Source organism: Heptranchias perlo, chromosome 1 (genome assembly GCF_035084215.1).
Source record: "Heptranchias perlo isolate sHepPer1 chromosome 1, sHepPer1.hap1, whole genome shotgun sequence".
Lineage (NCBI taxonomy): Eukaryota > Metazoa > Chordata > Chondrichthyes > Hexanchiformes > Hexanchidae > Heptranchias > Heptranchias perlo.
In genome coordinates, this window is record NC_090325.1 from 41253713 (window position 1) to 41268087 (window position 14375).

At 42.5% G+C, this 14375-nt stretch overlaps 1 protein-coding gene across 1 annotated transcript in view; it reads right to left on the bottom strand.

Moving 5' to 3' along the window:
• LOC137323130 (A disintegrin and metalloproteinase with thrombospondin motifs 12-like) overlaps positions 1 to 14375 on the bottom strand; it is a 556042-nt gene that overhangs the window by 356230 nt on the left and 185437 nt on the right. Inside the window, exon 5 of the mRNA XM_067986912.1 lies at positions 495 to 522. Coding sequence (XP_067843013.1) covers positions 495 to 522 — 28 coding nt within the window. The remainder of the gene's footprint in view (positions 1 to 494; positions 523 to 14375) is intronic.

Consider the following 14375-nt stretch of genomic DNA (forward strand, 5'->3'; position numbering starts at 1 on the left):
CAGTGACTACACATCAAAAGTACCAGGCTGTAAAGCGCTTTGGGAAATCCTAAGGTCATGAAAGACACAATAAAAATGTCTTTCTTATTTTCTTTCTTTCTTTCTTTCTTATTTTAACCCAACTCTCAACAGAAAGCAAAGAAGGAAAAAGCTTCATCTACCCCTGTGAAAGACCATTTATCAATTACTTATATTTACAGCCTGCTCCTCACATGTAGGAATTCATCTCAGAGCACTTTACAATGAGGAGGAAAAGGCCTCAACAAACATTGAACATGGGAAAAATGGGCATAGCAGCATGTCTAAGTCAAAAGAATCAAGCTTACTGCAATTTTGTTAGGTTAAGCAAAGTCAGGTCTGAGCTTTTTTTCCTCAGTAACTTTATTCTTCCTCTGGCCCCTGTTACCTTAAATGTAAACAATTTTACAACACCAAGTTATAGTCCAGCAATTTTATTTTAAATTCACAAGCTTTCGGAGATTTTCTCCTTCCTCAGATTTTCTCCTTCCTCGAAACATTTACCTGAGGAAGGAGAAAATCTCCGAAAGCTTGTGAATTTAAAATAAAATTGCTGGACTATAACTTGGTGTTGTAAAATTGTTTACAATTGTCAACCCCAGTCCATCACCGGCATCTCCACACCTTAAATGTAGGAGGCGTGATTAAGAAGCTTGCAGATGGTACAAAAATTGGCCATGTGGTTGATAGTGAGGAGGAAAGCTGTAGACTGCAGGAAAATAGCAATGGACTGGTCAGGTGGGCAGAAAAGTGGCAAATGGAATTCAATCCAGAGAAGTGTGAGGTAATGCATTTGGGGAGGGCAAACAAGGCAGGGGAATAGATAATAAATGGGAGGATACTGAGAGGTGTAGAGGAAGAGAGGGACCTTGGAATGCATGTCCACAGACCATTGAAGGCAGCAGGACAGGTAGATAAGGTGGTGAAGAAGGCATACGGGATACTTTCCTTTATAAGCCTGAATCAAATCACCCCATAACCTTCTACATTTCAGAGAATACAAGCTAGTTTATGTAATCTCTCTTCATAATTTAATCCTTGGAGGCCTGGTAACATTCTGGTGAACCTGCACTGCACTCCTTCCTAGGCCAATATATCCTTTCTATGGTGCGATGCCCAGAACTGTACACAGTACTTCAGAGGTGGTCTAACCAGCACTTTGTATAGCTATTGCAAAACTTCCTCCCCTTTATATTCTAGCCCTTTAGATATAAAGGCTAACATTCCATTAGCCTTTTTGATTATTTTTTGTACCTGGCTACTACATTTTAGTGATCTGTGTATATGGACCCCTAAATTTCTTTGGACCTCCAATCTTCCTAGTTTTTCACCATTTAAAAAATACTCGGATCTGTCTTTTTTTTGGTTCAAAATGGATGACCTCACACTTACCTGCATTGAAATCCATCTGCCACAGTTTTGCCCACTAACTTAGTCTATCAATGTCTCTTTGCAATTTTATGCTCCCGTCTACACTACTTACTATGCCATCAATCTTTGTGTCATCGGCAAACTTGGATATATGGCTGTCTATTATATTATCTAATTCATTAATAAATATCGTGAATAATTGAGGCCCCAGCACAGATCCTTGTGGGACACCACTAGTCACTTCCTTCCAATTCAAGTACAGATCCATTATCCGTATTCTCTGTCTTCTACCACCTAACTAATCTCCTAACCAAGTCAATAATTTGCCTTCAATTCCATTAAATTTGCCTTCAATTGAGATTTAATTTTAGCAAACAGTCTCTTATGTGGATCCTTATCGAATGCCTTGTGGAAGTCCATATAAACGACATCATTAAACAGTCCCCTGCCTATTACTTTAGATACTTCCTCAAAAAATTCAATTAGGTTCATTAGACATGAACTACCCTTTACAAATCTATGTTGGCTCTCTCTAATCAGCTCAAATTTCCCTAAGTGCTCAGCTTGTCCTTAATTATAGATTCCAATAACTTCCCCAAAACAGATGTTGGACTAATAGGTCTATAATTTTCTGCTTTCTCTCTCTCATCTTTCTTAAATAATGGAGTTACATTTACAATTTTCCAATCTAAAGGGACTATTCCTGAATTGAGAGAGCTTTGGAAGATTATGACTAAAACATCTGCAATTTTTCTCACCAACTTCCTTTAAAACCTGAGGGCTCAAACCATCAAGTCCTGGGGATTTGAAGTCTATAAAAATTATAAATTGGTAACTATAAATATTCTTTAACAAAGTTGGTAGTAAGAGAATTCTAGAAGGTAACCAAACAATCAAACTGAATCATAGGACCCAATATTTACTCGGAGCCATGAGGAGAGCCGGGGGTCGGGGGGGGTGGGGGGAGAGTGGTGGATGGATTTACGGACAGGAAAATCAAGAGTATGGGTTTCCCGGATGTCCTTACTGGGAGGGGGAGGGGGAGGGTCGGACATCATTCACTGGGCCTGTACTTTAGTCCCCCAAATAGTCAGAGGGAGATAGAAGAGCAAATATGCAAATAGGCAAATTTCTGAGATGTGCAAAAACAATAGGGCAGTAATAGTAGGGGATTTCAACTATCCTAATATTAACTGGGATAGAATCAGTGTAAAAGGTATGGAGGGCACAGAATTCTTAAAATGCATTCGGGAGAACTTTTTTGGCCAGTACGTAGCAAGTCCAACAAGAGAGGGGGCAGTTCTGGATTTAATTTTAAGGAACGAAGCTGGGAAGGTGGAAGGAGTATCAGTGGGAGAGCATTTTAGTGGCAGTCATCATAATTCAGTTAGATTTAGCATAGCTATGGAAAAGGACACAGACAAAACAGGAGTAAAAGTTCTCAAATAGGAAAAGGCAAATTTTAGTAAGCTGAGAAGTGATTTAGCAAAAGTGGACTGGAAACAGCTACTTGAAGGTAAATCAATGTCTCAGCAGTGGGAGGCATACAAAGAGGAGATAGGGAGGGTTCAGAGCAAATATGTTCCCACAAAGAAAAAGGGTGGGACTGCTAAATCTAGAGACCCCTGGATGACAAGAAGCATACAGGGTAAGATAAGGCAAAAAAGAGAAGCTTATGTCAGATACCGAGAGCTCAATACCACAGAAAGCCTAGACAAGTAGAGCAAGAGGATAAATAAGGAAAGAATAGGGCCTTTTAGAGACCAAAAAGGTAACCTATGTGTGGAGACAGAAGATGTGGGTATGATTCTTAATGAATACTTTGCGTCTGTCTTTACAAAAGAGGGGAACGATGCCGACATTGTAGTTAAGGAGAAGTGTGAAATATTGAATGGGATAAACAGTGAGAGAGGAAGTATTAGGGGGTTTAGCATCTTTGAAAGTAGATAAATCGCCAGGCCCAGATGAAATGTATCCCGGGCTGTTAAAAGAAGCAAAGGAGGAAATAGCGGAGGCTCTGACCATCATTTTCCAATCTTCCCCTGGCTATAGGCATGGTGCCATTAGATTGGAGGACTGCTAACGTTGTTTAAAAAGGGAGAAAGGTGTAGACTGAGTATTTAAAGGCCAGTCAGCCTAACCTCAGTGGTGGGCAAATTATTGAAAACAATTGAGAGACAGTATTAATCGTCATTTAGAAAGGCACAGATTAATCAAGGACAGTCAGCATGGATTTGTTAAGGGAAGGTCATGTCTGACTAACTTGATTGAATTTTTTGAGGAGGTAACAAGGAGGGTTGATGAGGGTAGCACGTTTGATGTAGTCTACAAGGATTTTAGCAAGGCTTTTGACAAGGTCCCACATGGCAGACTGGTCAAAAAAGTAAAAGCCCATGGGATTCAAGGGAACGTGGCAAGTTGGATCCAAAATTGGCTCAGCGGCAGGAAGCAAAGGGTAATGGTCGATGGGTATTTTTATGACTGGAAGGCTGTATCCAGTGGGGTTCCGCAGGGCTCAGTATTAGGTCCCTTGCTTTTTGTGCTATATATTAATGATTTGGACTTGAATGGAGGGGGCATGATCAAGAAGTTTGCAGAAGATACAAAAATTGGCCGTGTGGTTGATATGAGGAGGAAAGCTGTAGACTGCAGGAAAATATCAACGGACTGGTCAGGTGGGCAGAAAAGTGGCAAATGGAATTCAATCCGGAGAAGTGTGAGGTAATGTATTTGGGGAGGGCAAACAAGGCAAGGGAGTACACAATAAATGGGGGGATACTGAAAGGTGTACAGGAAATGAGGGACCTTGGATTGCATGTCCACAGATCCCTGAAGGTAGCAGGACAGCTAGATAAGGTGGTTAAGAAGGCATATGGAATTCTTTCCTTCATTAGCCGAAGCATAGAATATAAGAGCAGGGAGGTTATGCTGGAACTGTATAAAACACTGGTTAGGTCACAGCTTGAGTACTGCGTACAGTTCTGCTCACCACATTACAGGAAGGATGTAATTGCACTAGAGATGGTGCAGAAGAGATTTACGAGGATGTTGCCAGGACTGGAGAAATTTAACTATGAGGAAAGATTGGATAGGCTGGAGTTGTTTTCTTTGGAACAGAGGAGGCGAAGGGATGATTTAATTGAGGTGTAGAAAATTTTGAGGGGCCTAGATAGAATGGCTAGGAAGGACCTATATCCCTTAGCAGAGAGGTCAATAACCAGGGGGCATAGATTTAAAGTAACTGGTAGAAGGATTAGAGGGGAGCTGAGGAGAAATCTTTTCACTCAGAGGGTGGTGGGGGTCTGGAACTCACTGCCTGAAAGGATAGTAGATGCAGAAACCCTCATCACATTTAAAAAGTGCTTGGATATGCACCTGAAATGCCGTAACCTACAAGGCTACGGACCAAGAGCTGAAATGTGGGATTAGGCTGGCTAGCTCTATTTCGGTCGGCACAGAGTCGATGGGCCGAATGGCCTCCTTCTGTGCCGTAACTTTCTATGATTGGGGGGGGGGGGGGTGGGGCAGGAGTGGTTGGACATGGTGGGGGGGGGGGGGGGGGGGAGAGGAAACGGCCGATCGCGTGTGTGGGATCGCAGCAGGTAAGCTTGTTGGGCCTGGAAGAAACACTCCTGCTCCTCCTGGCCCACAAGCAGTGCAACAAAGGCACTCACCTGTTGATCCGGGTCTTCTCGCCTCCTTTTACCTGGTGAGAATCAGAAGGCTCGGGAATCCCGGCCCCCAGGATTTAAACATAAAAAGACCTAGCAAAATGGAGGCACACAGCCTCCTTAAAAGATGTTACTGACCGACCCGCCTCCTGAGAGTGAGTTGGTGGCCAGTCCCCCAACCCACCTCCATTAAAACCGGAAAACTAAAAAGATAGATAAAATAGTTAAAACCCAGTTAAAACAAACAGGTTAACACCTGCATTAAAATCGCAAAGGAATGTGATTCAAATGCGGAATATTGTCCACTAATATCAGCAACAGGAATTTTCAGACTTACATTTCTTAAGCATCACTGAATAAAAAAGACAGCAAATGGCTTCCTTCCCAAATTATTGCCCCCACCTTTTGGAGCTCTACCGAGGATCCATGGTAAAACCTGGGTAAAATCTGCCCCATGTTTCCCCATGGGGAGAGAGTGTGCACTCCATATCTAGCAAACAGAATCTCTCCCTCTATGGAATTTACAGTAGCTTTCCTTTCAGACTCTTAAACGTGGTGATGGGTTTTTGCATATGTCAGACACTAAGCTGACCAAAACAAAAGCATTCAAAATACCACGTGAAGGACAAGCAAACGTAAGCACATTCAAATCCTTTACATTGAAACATATAAAATTCTGACAGGGCTAGACAGACTGGATGCAGGGAGGATGTATCCCCTGGCTGGAGGGGGGGTCTAGAACGAGGGGTCACAGTCTCAGGATACGGGGTAGGACATTTAGGACTGAGATGAGGAGAAATTTCTTCACTCAGAGGGTGGTGAACCTGTGGAATTCTCTACCACAGAAGGCTGTGGAGGCCAAGTCATTGAATATATTTAAGGAGCTAGATAGATTTCTAGACACAAAAGGCATCAAGGGGTATGGGGGGAGAGCGGGAATATGGTATTGAGATAGAGGATCAGCCATGGTCACTTGAATGGCAGAGAAGGCTCGCAGGGCCGAACGGCCTACTCCTGCTCCTATTTTCTATGTTTCTATGTTTCTACAATGTATGCTGAAACAAATACTCCCAAATTGTCAAAGAACAAAAGAAAGCAGGAATGAGAAAAGGCCATTCAATCTGTTGAGCCAAATGATTCCATAGACCATGTACAACACACTGGGATCAATTTTGGTGTCAAGGCTTTAAACCAGTGGGAGGCAGGAATGGTGGGAATATCACCTCTGAGTTTCCCATTGGGTGGAGGATCTGTGCTGCTTCAGATCTTAAAGGCTTGCAAGAGCTTAAAGTGGCATCTGCTTTTTTTCCTGGCCAAAAAGCTCTCAGGACAAACAGCTTTCTAAAGCTTTGCTGACATATCTAACAGCAGTTGAAAAAACAGCAGGATGCAGAGAGGCAGGTTCCCTCAAGGTGACTCTTACCCCTTTTAAAGAGGAAGCCCAAGAGATCTATAGCTGAGGTAATATGGAGTGGCAGGAGTTTGTTGCCAATGTTTTCTGATTATTCATTTTTTATTCAATCCTTCACTCACTGTTGATTCATGGCAACCAAATCAGAAAGCGATTCCTTGTTTGCCACTGTGTGAAAAGCAAATTGAGATGTTGTTGCAATAGGAGCTAATCCTTGATTCAGGAGTTGAGGTCCAGTAATATGGCTGCAGAAAGCACAGCATCAATCATTCTTGACCTGCTGAAAATTACCTTATGGCTGGCACAGTGACAGTACTGGTCAACTGAGACCTTAACCCTGATTTCACCTGTTTGCAGGCATGCTCTAATGGAGTCTTTTAAGGATAGTGTCCTGGAGTGGCAAAGAGCTTGCAACTAACTCATACAGCACCGCCTCCACTGCACTTCAGTAGACATGAAATAGTGGGATCGGTTGTTAGGCTGCTCTTTCCTATCACTTCTTAGCTCTCTCCCCCTTCAGTCTTGGCAAAGGTTGCAATGAGTTGAGATGACTTTTGAGCCTTTCCTAAGGCTGCAATAAACGTTTGCCTCTCTATTCTCCCACTTCCCATTCAATTGCACCTACAGCACAATTTTCTACTCGACCACTAGTGTGCTGACTGCACACAACCAGAAGTCCACACCTATGCATAATTATAATAATGAACTGACCAAGGAAAATTGTGTGGCAAACAGCATTCGTCACTTCAGGTGAGCTTTGTATCAGTTTCTTACCATTTGGGAATAAACTGCACCCATATCAGAACATTTACCCTAAAGCATGTTGAGAAGCAGAGAGTGTGTGGGAAAGATGGACTTCGAGAAAGAGAGAAACAGTGAGAAAGAGAGAAATAGAAACAACTTAGGAAAGAACTTACATTTATATAGTGCCTCACACAACCTTAGGACATCCCAAAGTCCTTATCAGCCATTGAAGTATAGTCAATGTTATAATGTAGGGAAATGCAGCAGCCAATTTTATACACAGCAAGGACCCACATATAGCAACGACCAAAGACCAAATGACAAATGAACAAAGAATCTGTTTTCGGTGGTTGGGTTGAGGGACAAATACTGGCCAGGACTCTAGGAGAATTCTCCTGCTCGTCTTTAAATAGTGACATGGAATCTTTAACATCCGCCCGAGAGGAAGATGAGGGCCCTTATTTTAGCTCCCGGCGGGTTTTGGGTGGGTGCGTAGTCAGTTAGAAACTCACCCACTGCTCCAGAAATGAGGCCTGAGTTATTTTAACTCCTGGGCCTCATTTAAACCCCACTGGCCGAGAATGGGTGGGAAGTCAGTAGAAAGCAATGTAAAATCGCATGTCCCAGAGGCTGCTTGCTGACACTGGGTAGACGGTGGGATCGACTTTGGCGGCCATCTAGTGGGTGTCTTACACTCGGGAAGAGGAGTATAGTCTGCTCAGGGGAGACCTGGCTTTCCTTGTGGGGTTCAAAGGAAAGCATTAGGCGGGTGTCCTTGCTGCCTGCTCAGTAGACCGGAATGGTGAGTTGCTGGTTGCATTGCAACAGATAAGTAACCTGGGCGATTTTAAGTACCCACCCATCTGGCTTCTGCCGGGCGGTTAGGATTAAAATTGCCCCCAAGGTCTCAGTTTAACATCACATCCAAAAGACAGCAGCTCCAGTAGTGCTGCCCTCCCTCAGTAGTACACTATTGTTTCAGCCTAGATTATAAATTCAAGTCTCTTAGGTGGCGGTTACTACCCATGACCACTGAACCAAGGCTGATAGTGAGGAAAAGAGTCACAAATAGAGTGGCAGAGTCCACAAAAGTGTAGGGGTGGAAAGAGAAGGAGGATTAGAAAGTGGAGGATAAGTATAGGAAGAGTGAGAATTTTTTCACGTGTGTCTGTGAGCAACACTACAGGCTGTATCATATATTTTCACAAAGCATCATGAATTTATTTGAGTCAACTCATCATTATCACGGAATATTTGTGTCTACTTTGGCTCTTTGAAGCTAATACAGGACTCTAAAAAATTGGATCTGCAATTTGGAACTGACTCCTATTTTAGAATCCTAGATAATGCAATGGTTGGCATCAACAAAAGCTATAGATTAAAGATCCACATCTTTCAGGCAATTAATACCTGAACATCATCAAGTGACCCCCAACTACTAAGTTTGAATTTGAGTGGTGATCTATACATTGGACTAAATATAAACTTTGAAATTACTTTGCTGCAACTATTGGTTTCCTTGTGCAACTAGCACAGACTCTGTCCAAAAGCTGCATTTATCTGAACAGACTGCATGTCATTCAATGTCTGAACTGATCTGAGGAGGGCAATTTCAGAAACATCCTTGAATGTCCTGTAGATGATTGGAAGGAGATATTTCCTTTTCCTAGGTCTTCAACAATGTTGCTCTAAGCCAGTCACTAAGAGGTGCATAAGAGCAGCCTTGAAAAACTGTATGATTTCCCTCCCTCCTTATTGGGAGTGCCTGGCCTCTGTTTAGTGTCTCCTCTAGGAGGTAGAATTAGTATCCCCACAGTTGTGATGTGTCAGATTGATACTCTAACACTCTGCATCACTGTGTCACCATTATCCAAACAGCGTAATGAAACATAAATTAAGTAAAAGTAAAAAATTAATTTAGCAAACCACGTGCTACCAACACAACATTCAAACATCTTACAAAGCTAAACACTGTAACTAATTAGCAAACCAATACTACAAGATATCTTTGAACTGAATGAAAGCTAACTGCAACTTAAAATATCCAAAGCTAAAGAGGTCATTGAGAAAACATTTATAAAATCTGACTGTGCTAACAAGACGACAATGGAAGGCAATTGTACATAAAACATTAGATGTGAACTGTGAATTTATCCGCATCAGTGAAACAACATACAAAATCAACATTTGAATAGACCATAACATACATGTAGCATACATCACTGAACATATCTTAGACACTGAGCATGTCCTCAAGTGTTGAGTTAGCTTCTTACAGAAACAAAACAGCACAATTGTACACTTAAACGATGAAATAAAAAGTAAACAGCAAGTAAGGACAGGGTTAGAAAGGATGTAATGTTGGGCGAGAGTGCATTATGTTCCTCTCAAAGGCCAGGTCACTCTGGAGGAGCATGCATGTTAAGTCATTTTTTCTAATTGTATATAACATTTTATAGACAACATTCTACTATGAACAAGCCTGAACCACTCTAAAGGTGTTTGATAACTTTTCACAACCTCCCTCTCCACATCAGCACTGCATGCCTGTTGAAGGGTACACACCCAAAAGATTAGAACCTGTCTTTTCTATTTACAAATGCTGACTGACCCGCCGTCCATTTCTAGCACTTCTGTTTTTATTTATACTTCCAGCATTTGCATCTTTTCCTTTTTATTTCACTGCAAGGTTTTCCCTCCAATGCTCACTCTGCATCTTTGCAATTCTCCCTCCAATTCTTCTAGTAGTCTCCATAATCCTCCTTCAGATTCGGACGCTCAGGCTGGGATTTTTTGTTTCTCCACTCACCTGCCTGGAAATTTGTCCCCATTCATTTTAATGGACCAAAGAGTACAGGCAGGCAAGCACAATACTGGAAAACTCGGGCTGCAATCTTTTGCAATCCACTAAAACACTCTATCCTACATCCTCCATGCCTTCAAGATCCTTTCCTGCACAAAGCTCTTAAAGAAATTGGGCCTCGGGCCTCATTTTAATAATTGCAGCGAGCTGCCAGCACTTGTTGTGCCTGCAAAGGCAGCTCGCTGGTCACCATGGGAACAATTTGATTCACCTGCATCGCTGGCAGTGATGTGTTCGGGATTGGGATCTTTTCCCTTCAGCACACACAACAACTGAGACTCATCAGTTGATTCGACGGGAGCCTCAATCATCAAAAGAAAGCCTGGCTTCCTCCCCCACTACCCCCCTCACCAGTAATGAAGCCCCAGCCTATTTTCTGCATAGTTCCCCTGGCGCCCCTTAAGAGCGTCCCTTCTCCCCCCACCCGGCTGAGAATGTGGATTGGTACACATCTCACTAGCCCAGACGCAGCTCACCCCCATGCTCCCACCCAGGCTTTGGGCCTTAAGCCACCCACTTCCCCCCCAAGGACGTCATTGGCACTCCTGCCAATTGGCCCGTCTCTTGCTCTTGCGCTCCCCCCTTCCAGTCGCGATCTTCTACTATTTGCACCAGGAGCAAGACTGATTGCTCAAGGACGGCTCCTGTTGCTCCTGTGACCATGGATCTCCGATACCTGAGGTAATCAGGATGGGAACCGTGATCAGCCCTGGCCCCGTGGGGTTGTTGGCTGCTCCAATGATGCTTGTATTGGGCAGGGTCTGACTCTTGGTTTTCTTAGCTGTATTGGCTGGGATCAAAGTGATCATGGAGCCTGCAGTGCCAATAGCTTTGTGACTGGGGTATTTACACATTTAGTCTACTCAGTGGCTGTAATGTACACTCTGGCTTTACTCCAGCATCTTTTAATTCTCTCCCCTCCTGGCTATTAACTCTTCCCTACTTTCTCTCTCCTCCCCCCACCCCAATTTTCTTTCACCTCCTGGTCCCCACATCAGTCCTGTCTGTGCCAAGTTCAATTGTGCCCACACCCTCTAACCCCATTCAACCTGAAAACTGCACTTGCTCTTCACTCCCTGTGTGCAACGCCATGGGATATCAACTAGTTACTACTAAAATACACAATCCACTAATATTACTACCCAAATTTTTAAAAATCATATTCACTTGGCTGGAAAATCCAGGAGGCTCCCAAATGTGGAAGCACTGTACCCACACGATCCAAAGTCTGCCCCGATTACCGTTAACACTCTTTCTGACTGTATTGAGGGGACAGAGCACAACAAACAATCCCGATCCTGTCCTCAATGTTTACATGAACTTCTAACAGGGGGACCCTGGCTATAACTTCAGTAACACCAATGATACCAGCTTCACAGTATAACTGCATCCAATATAATGCCTACCATTCCATTTGAAAGAAAAAAAAGAACTTTCATTTATATAGCATCTTTCATGACCTCAGGACATCCCAAAGCGCTTTACAGCCAATGAAGTATTTTTTGAACTGTAGTCACTATTGTAATGTAGGAAATGTAGCAACCAGTTTGTGCACAGCGATGTCCCACAAACAGCAGAGAGATAAATGACAAATTAAATCTGTTTTGGTGGAGGGATTAATATTGGGCAGGATACCAGGTAGACCTCCTCTGCACTTATTCAGAGAGTGCCATGGGATCTTTTACATGCACCTTAGAGAGCAGATGGAGCCTCAATTTAACATATCATGCAAAAGACAACACCTCTGATAATCGAGGCTGACAATTCAGTGCTGCACTGTGTGTTCAAATCTCTGGAGTGGTACTTAAACCCACAACCTTCTAACTCAGAGACAGGAGTGTTACCAACTGAGCCACAGCTGACACTACTTGCTGCACCAATGTAATTTTTTCAATAAAGTGAAAGCTGAACCTCTTCCGATTTTGTGATTTAATAGATGAATGTTCCATTAGCACTCATAGAATTACTTTCTGAAATACCCTGAAAACAATTAACTTATTCACCAGTACAGAATATACAGCATGCATTTTGTCAATTACTGCACAGTAAGGTTTGTTCTTATTTCTAAGATGCAGTTAAAATATATAAGTAAAATCGATTTGCCCCCCTATTCTCTACAATCTCATCAGCCTCTCCTACAACTTTCTTACTTTTTCTTCTTGAAAATTTGAGTTCAATCAATCCTTAACAAAGATCATCCTTCTTATTCTTCCAATTACTACCCTATTGCTCTTATCTGTGTACTTCAAAAGTTACAGAGGATGTTGTTAACTCTCTATGATCCATCATCAAGTGCCACTTTGACTCAGTTGTAGCATTCCTAACTCTCAGTTAGAAGGCCAAGGGTTCAAGCCCCATGGCATGGCAGGCCTTGAGCCCATAAACTAGGCTGACAATTTAATGCAGTACTGAGAGAGTGCTGCATTAAATGAGGTGCTGTCTTTCTGATGAGATATTAAACTCAGGCCTCATCTAACTGTGCAGATAATAGAATAGATCCTATGGCACTATTTGAAGAAGAGCAGGGAAATTCTGCCAATTTCCTGACTAGCAACAGATTATCCATCAACCTAAAATAGATTAACTGGTCCTTATCCCATTACTGTTTATGGGACCAGTGTGCAATTGGCTAATGTGTTATTACGAAAGCACTTCAGAACTACACTTCAAAAGTAATTAATTGGCTGTAAAGCACTTTGAGATGTTAAAGGATCCATATAAAAGCAAGCTGTTTTGTATAATCTGTGTATAGTTTTTGAGAAGAATGTTCGACAGGTGAGCGCATTGCCTCTGCAAATCTGCACTCACTCACTCACTCACTCACTCATTAGTAGGAAGCATTGCCTTCAATATTATCTGGCATAGTGTGCACTTCTAAATAAACAATCATAAAATGATCTTCCACCTAAGTTATGTTGCTGGTTTTGTAGTTTATTGTCAGTCACTCTATCTATGCCAGAAGCAATAATTCATCCTTCATCCTATAATTCTTTTTCCATCAACTTCCTTCAGACAGCACAGATGTACGCCAATCTCATTCCTCTTGCAGTTCTTGGCAATTACAGCACAGAAAGTGACTCTTCGACCAAGCATACCTGTATTAATGTTAGCTCTTTAATTGGAACTGTCTACTCTAATGCCATTCCCTGCAGCAGTGGTTTAATCTGAATCTTGATTTCCTCAAGACCTCAATGATGGGCATTGAAAATCATGTTTCTTTACATTCTTTAAGGAAAAAGAACCAGATTTCTCAATGCACATTTGTATTGGCAGAAATGCCGCAGATCTGCCCATTGATCCTGCTTCTGATTGGGCAGATTTCCCATGGTCAGCTAATTTGCATAAACATTGGCAGTCATCTGCTGCAGAACTGTCAGTAATTGGGAGCTTGTAGGATTTAAAGGCCCACAGCAGCTTAAAGGGGAAGTGGCAGCAATTGCAGCATTGGAGAGAAGCCGAAAGGCCCTGGCAGCCAGAATTTAATTCTAATTTAAGCGAAGCAGAGATGGATGTATTACTGGAAGCTTTGAGGGCAAGAAGGTTGCTTATACTGCCGTGAACCAGCACGTTCAGGCATTGGAGATACAAGCTACAGCTAGTCCCTCTCAGGACAATGGCTGCCAGAGACATCAACCACCTCAAATCAGTTCCAACGCAGAGAGAGTGGCCGGTCATCCCCTCAAGCACACAAGTAGCACCTACAAGAAGTTCACAATTAAATCAAGGTTTTAAGGCACCCAGAGTCAAAAGGCAAGCATTCCTAACATGGGTCATCAGCCAGGGTCTGTAAAGGGTGTTCCCTGTCTCCAAGTAGCAATCCATTCAATTGCCTTTGATCTGCAAAACAGTGCTGGCACTGAGGACTGCCTCATAATGAAGGTATCATGACAATTTCCAGGATACCTAGTATTAACATGCAGAAACTTATTCCTGTTCTGACAAATCAGTTGTATGTTGAGAGAGTAGAATCCCTTTTTGTTAATGTATGAAACAATGTCATCAACTTATGCTGGCAATGAGAGCGCAATCCACAGCCCCTTGCACTCTTGGGAAGCCTTCCACTCTGTAGAAGGCTAAAGCACACTCATGTTGAGAGGTTGGTTCCATTAGGACAGACTGCAGTGTCAGTCCTGGAAATTCAAGTGCTTTTTCAAGTACATCAACACCTTATTTAAATGAACATTCAACCTGAATACATAAATTGCAAGATCCAGAGCATCCTCCATAGCATTGTATTAGTGCACGAGTAATTTCTAAAGAAGTGTGGTCATGAAGTTTTCTTCTACCACTTACGTTT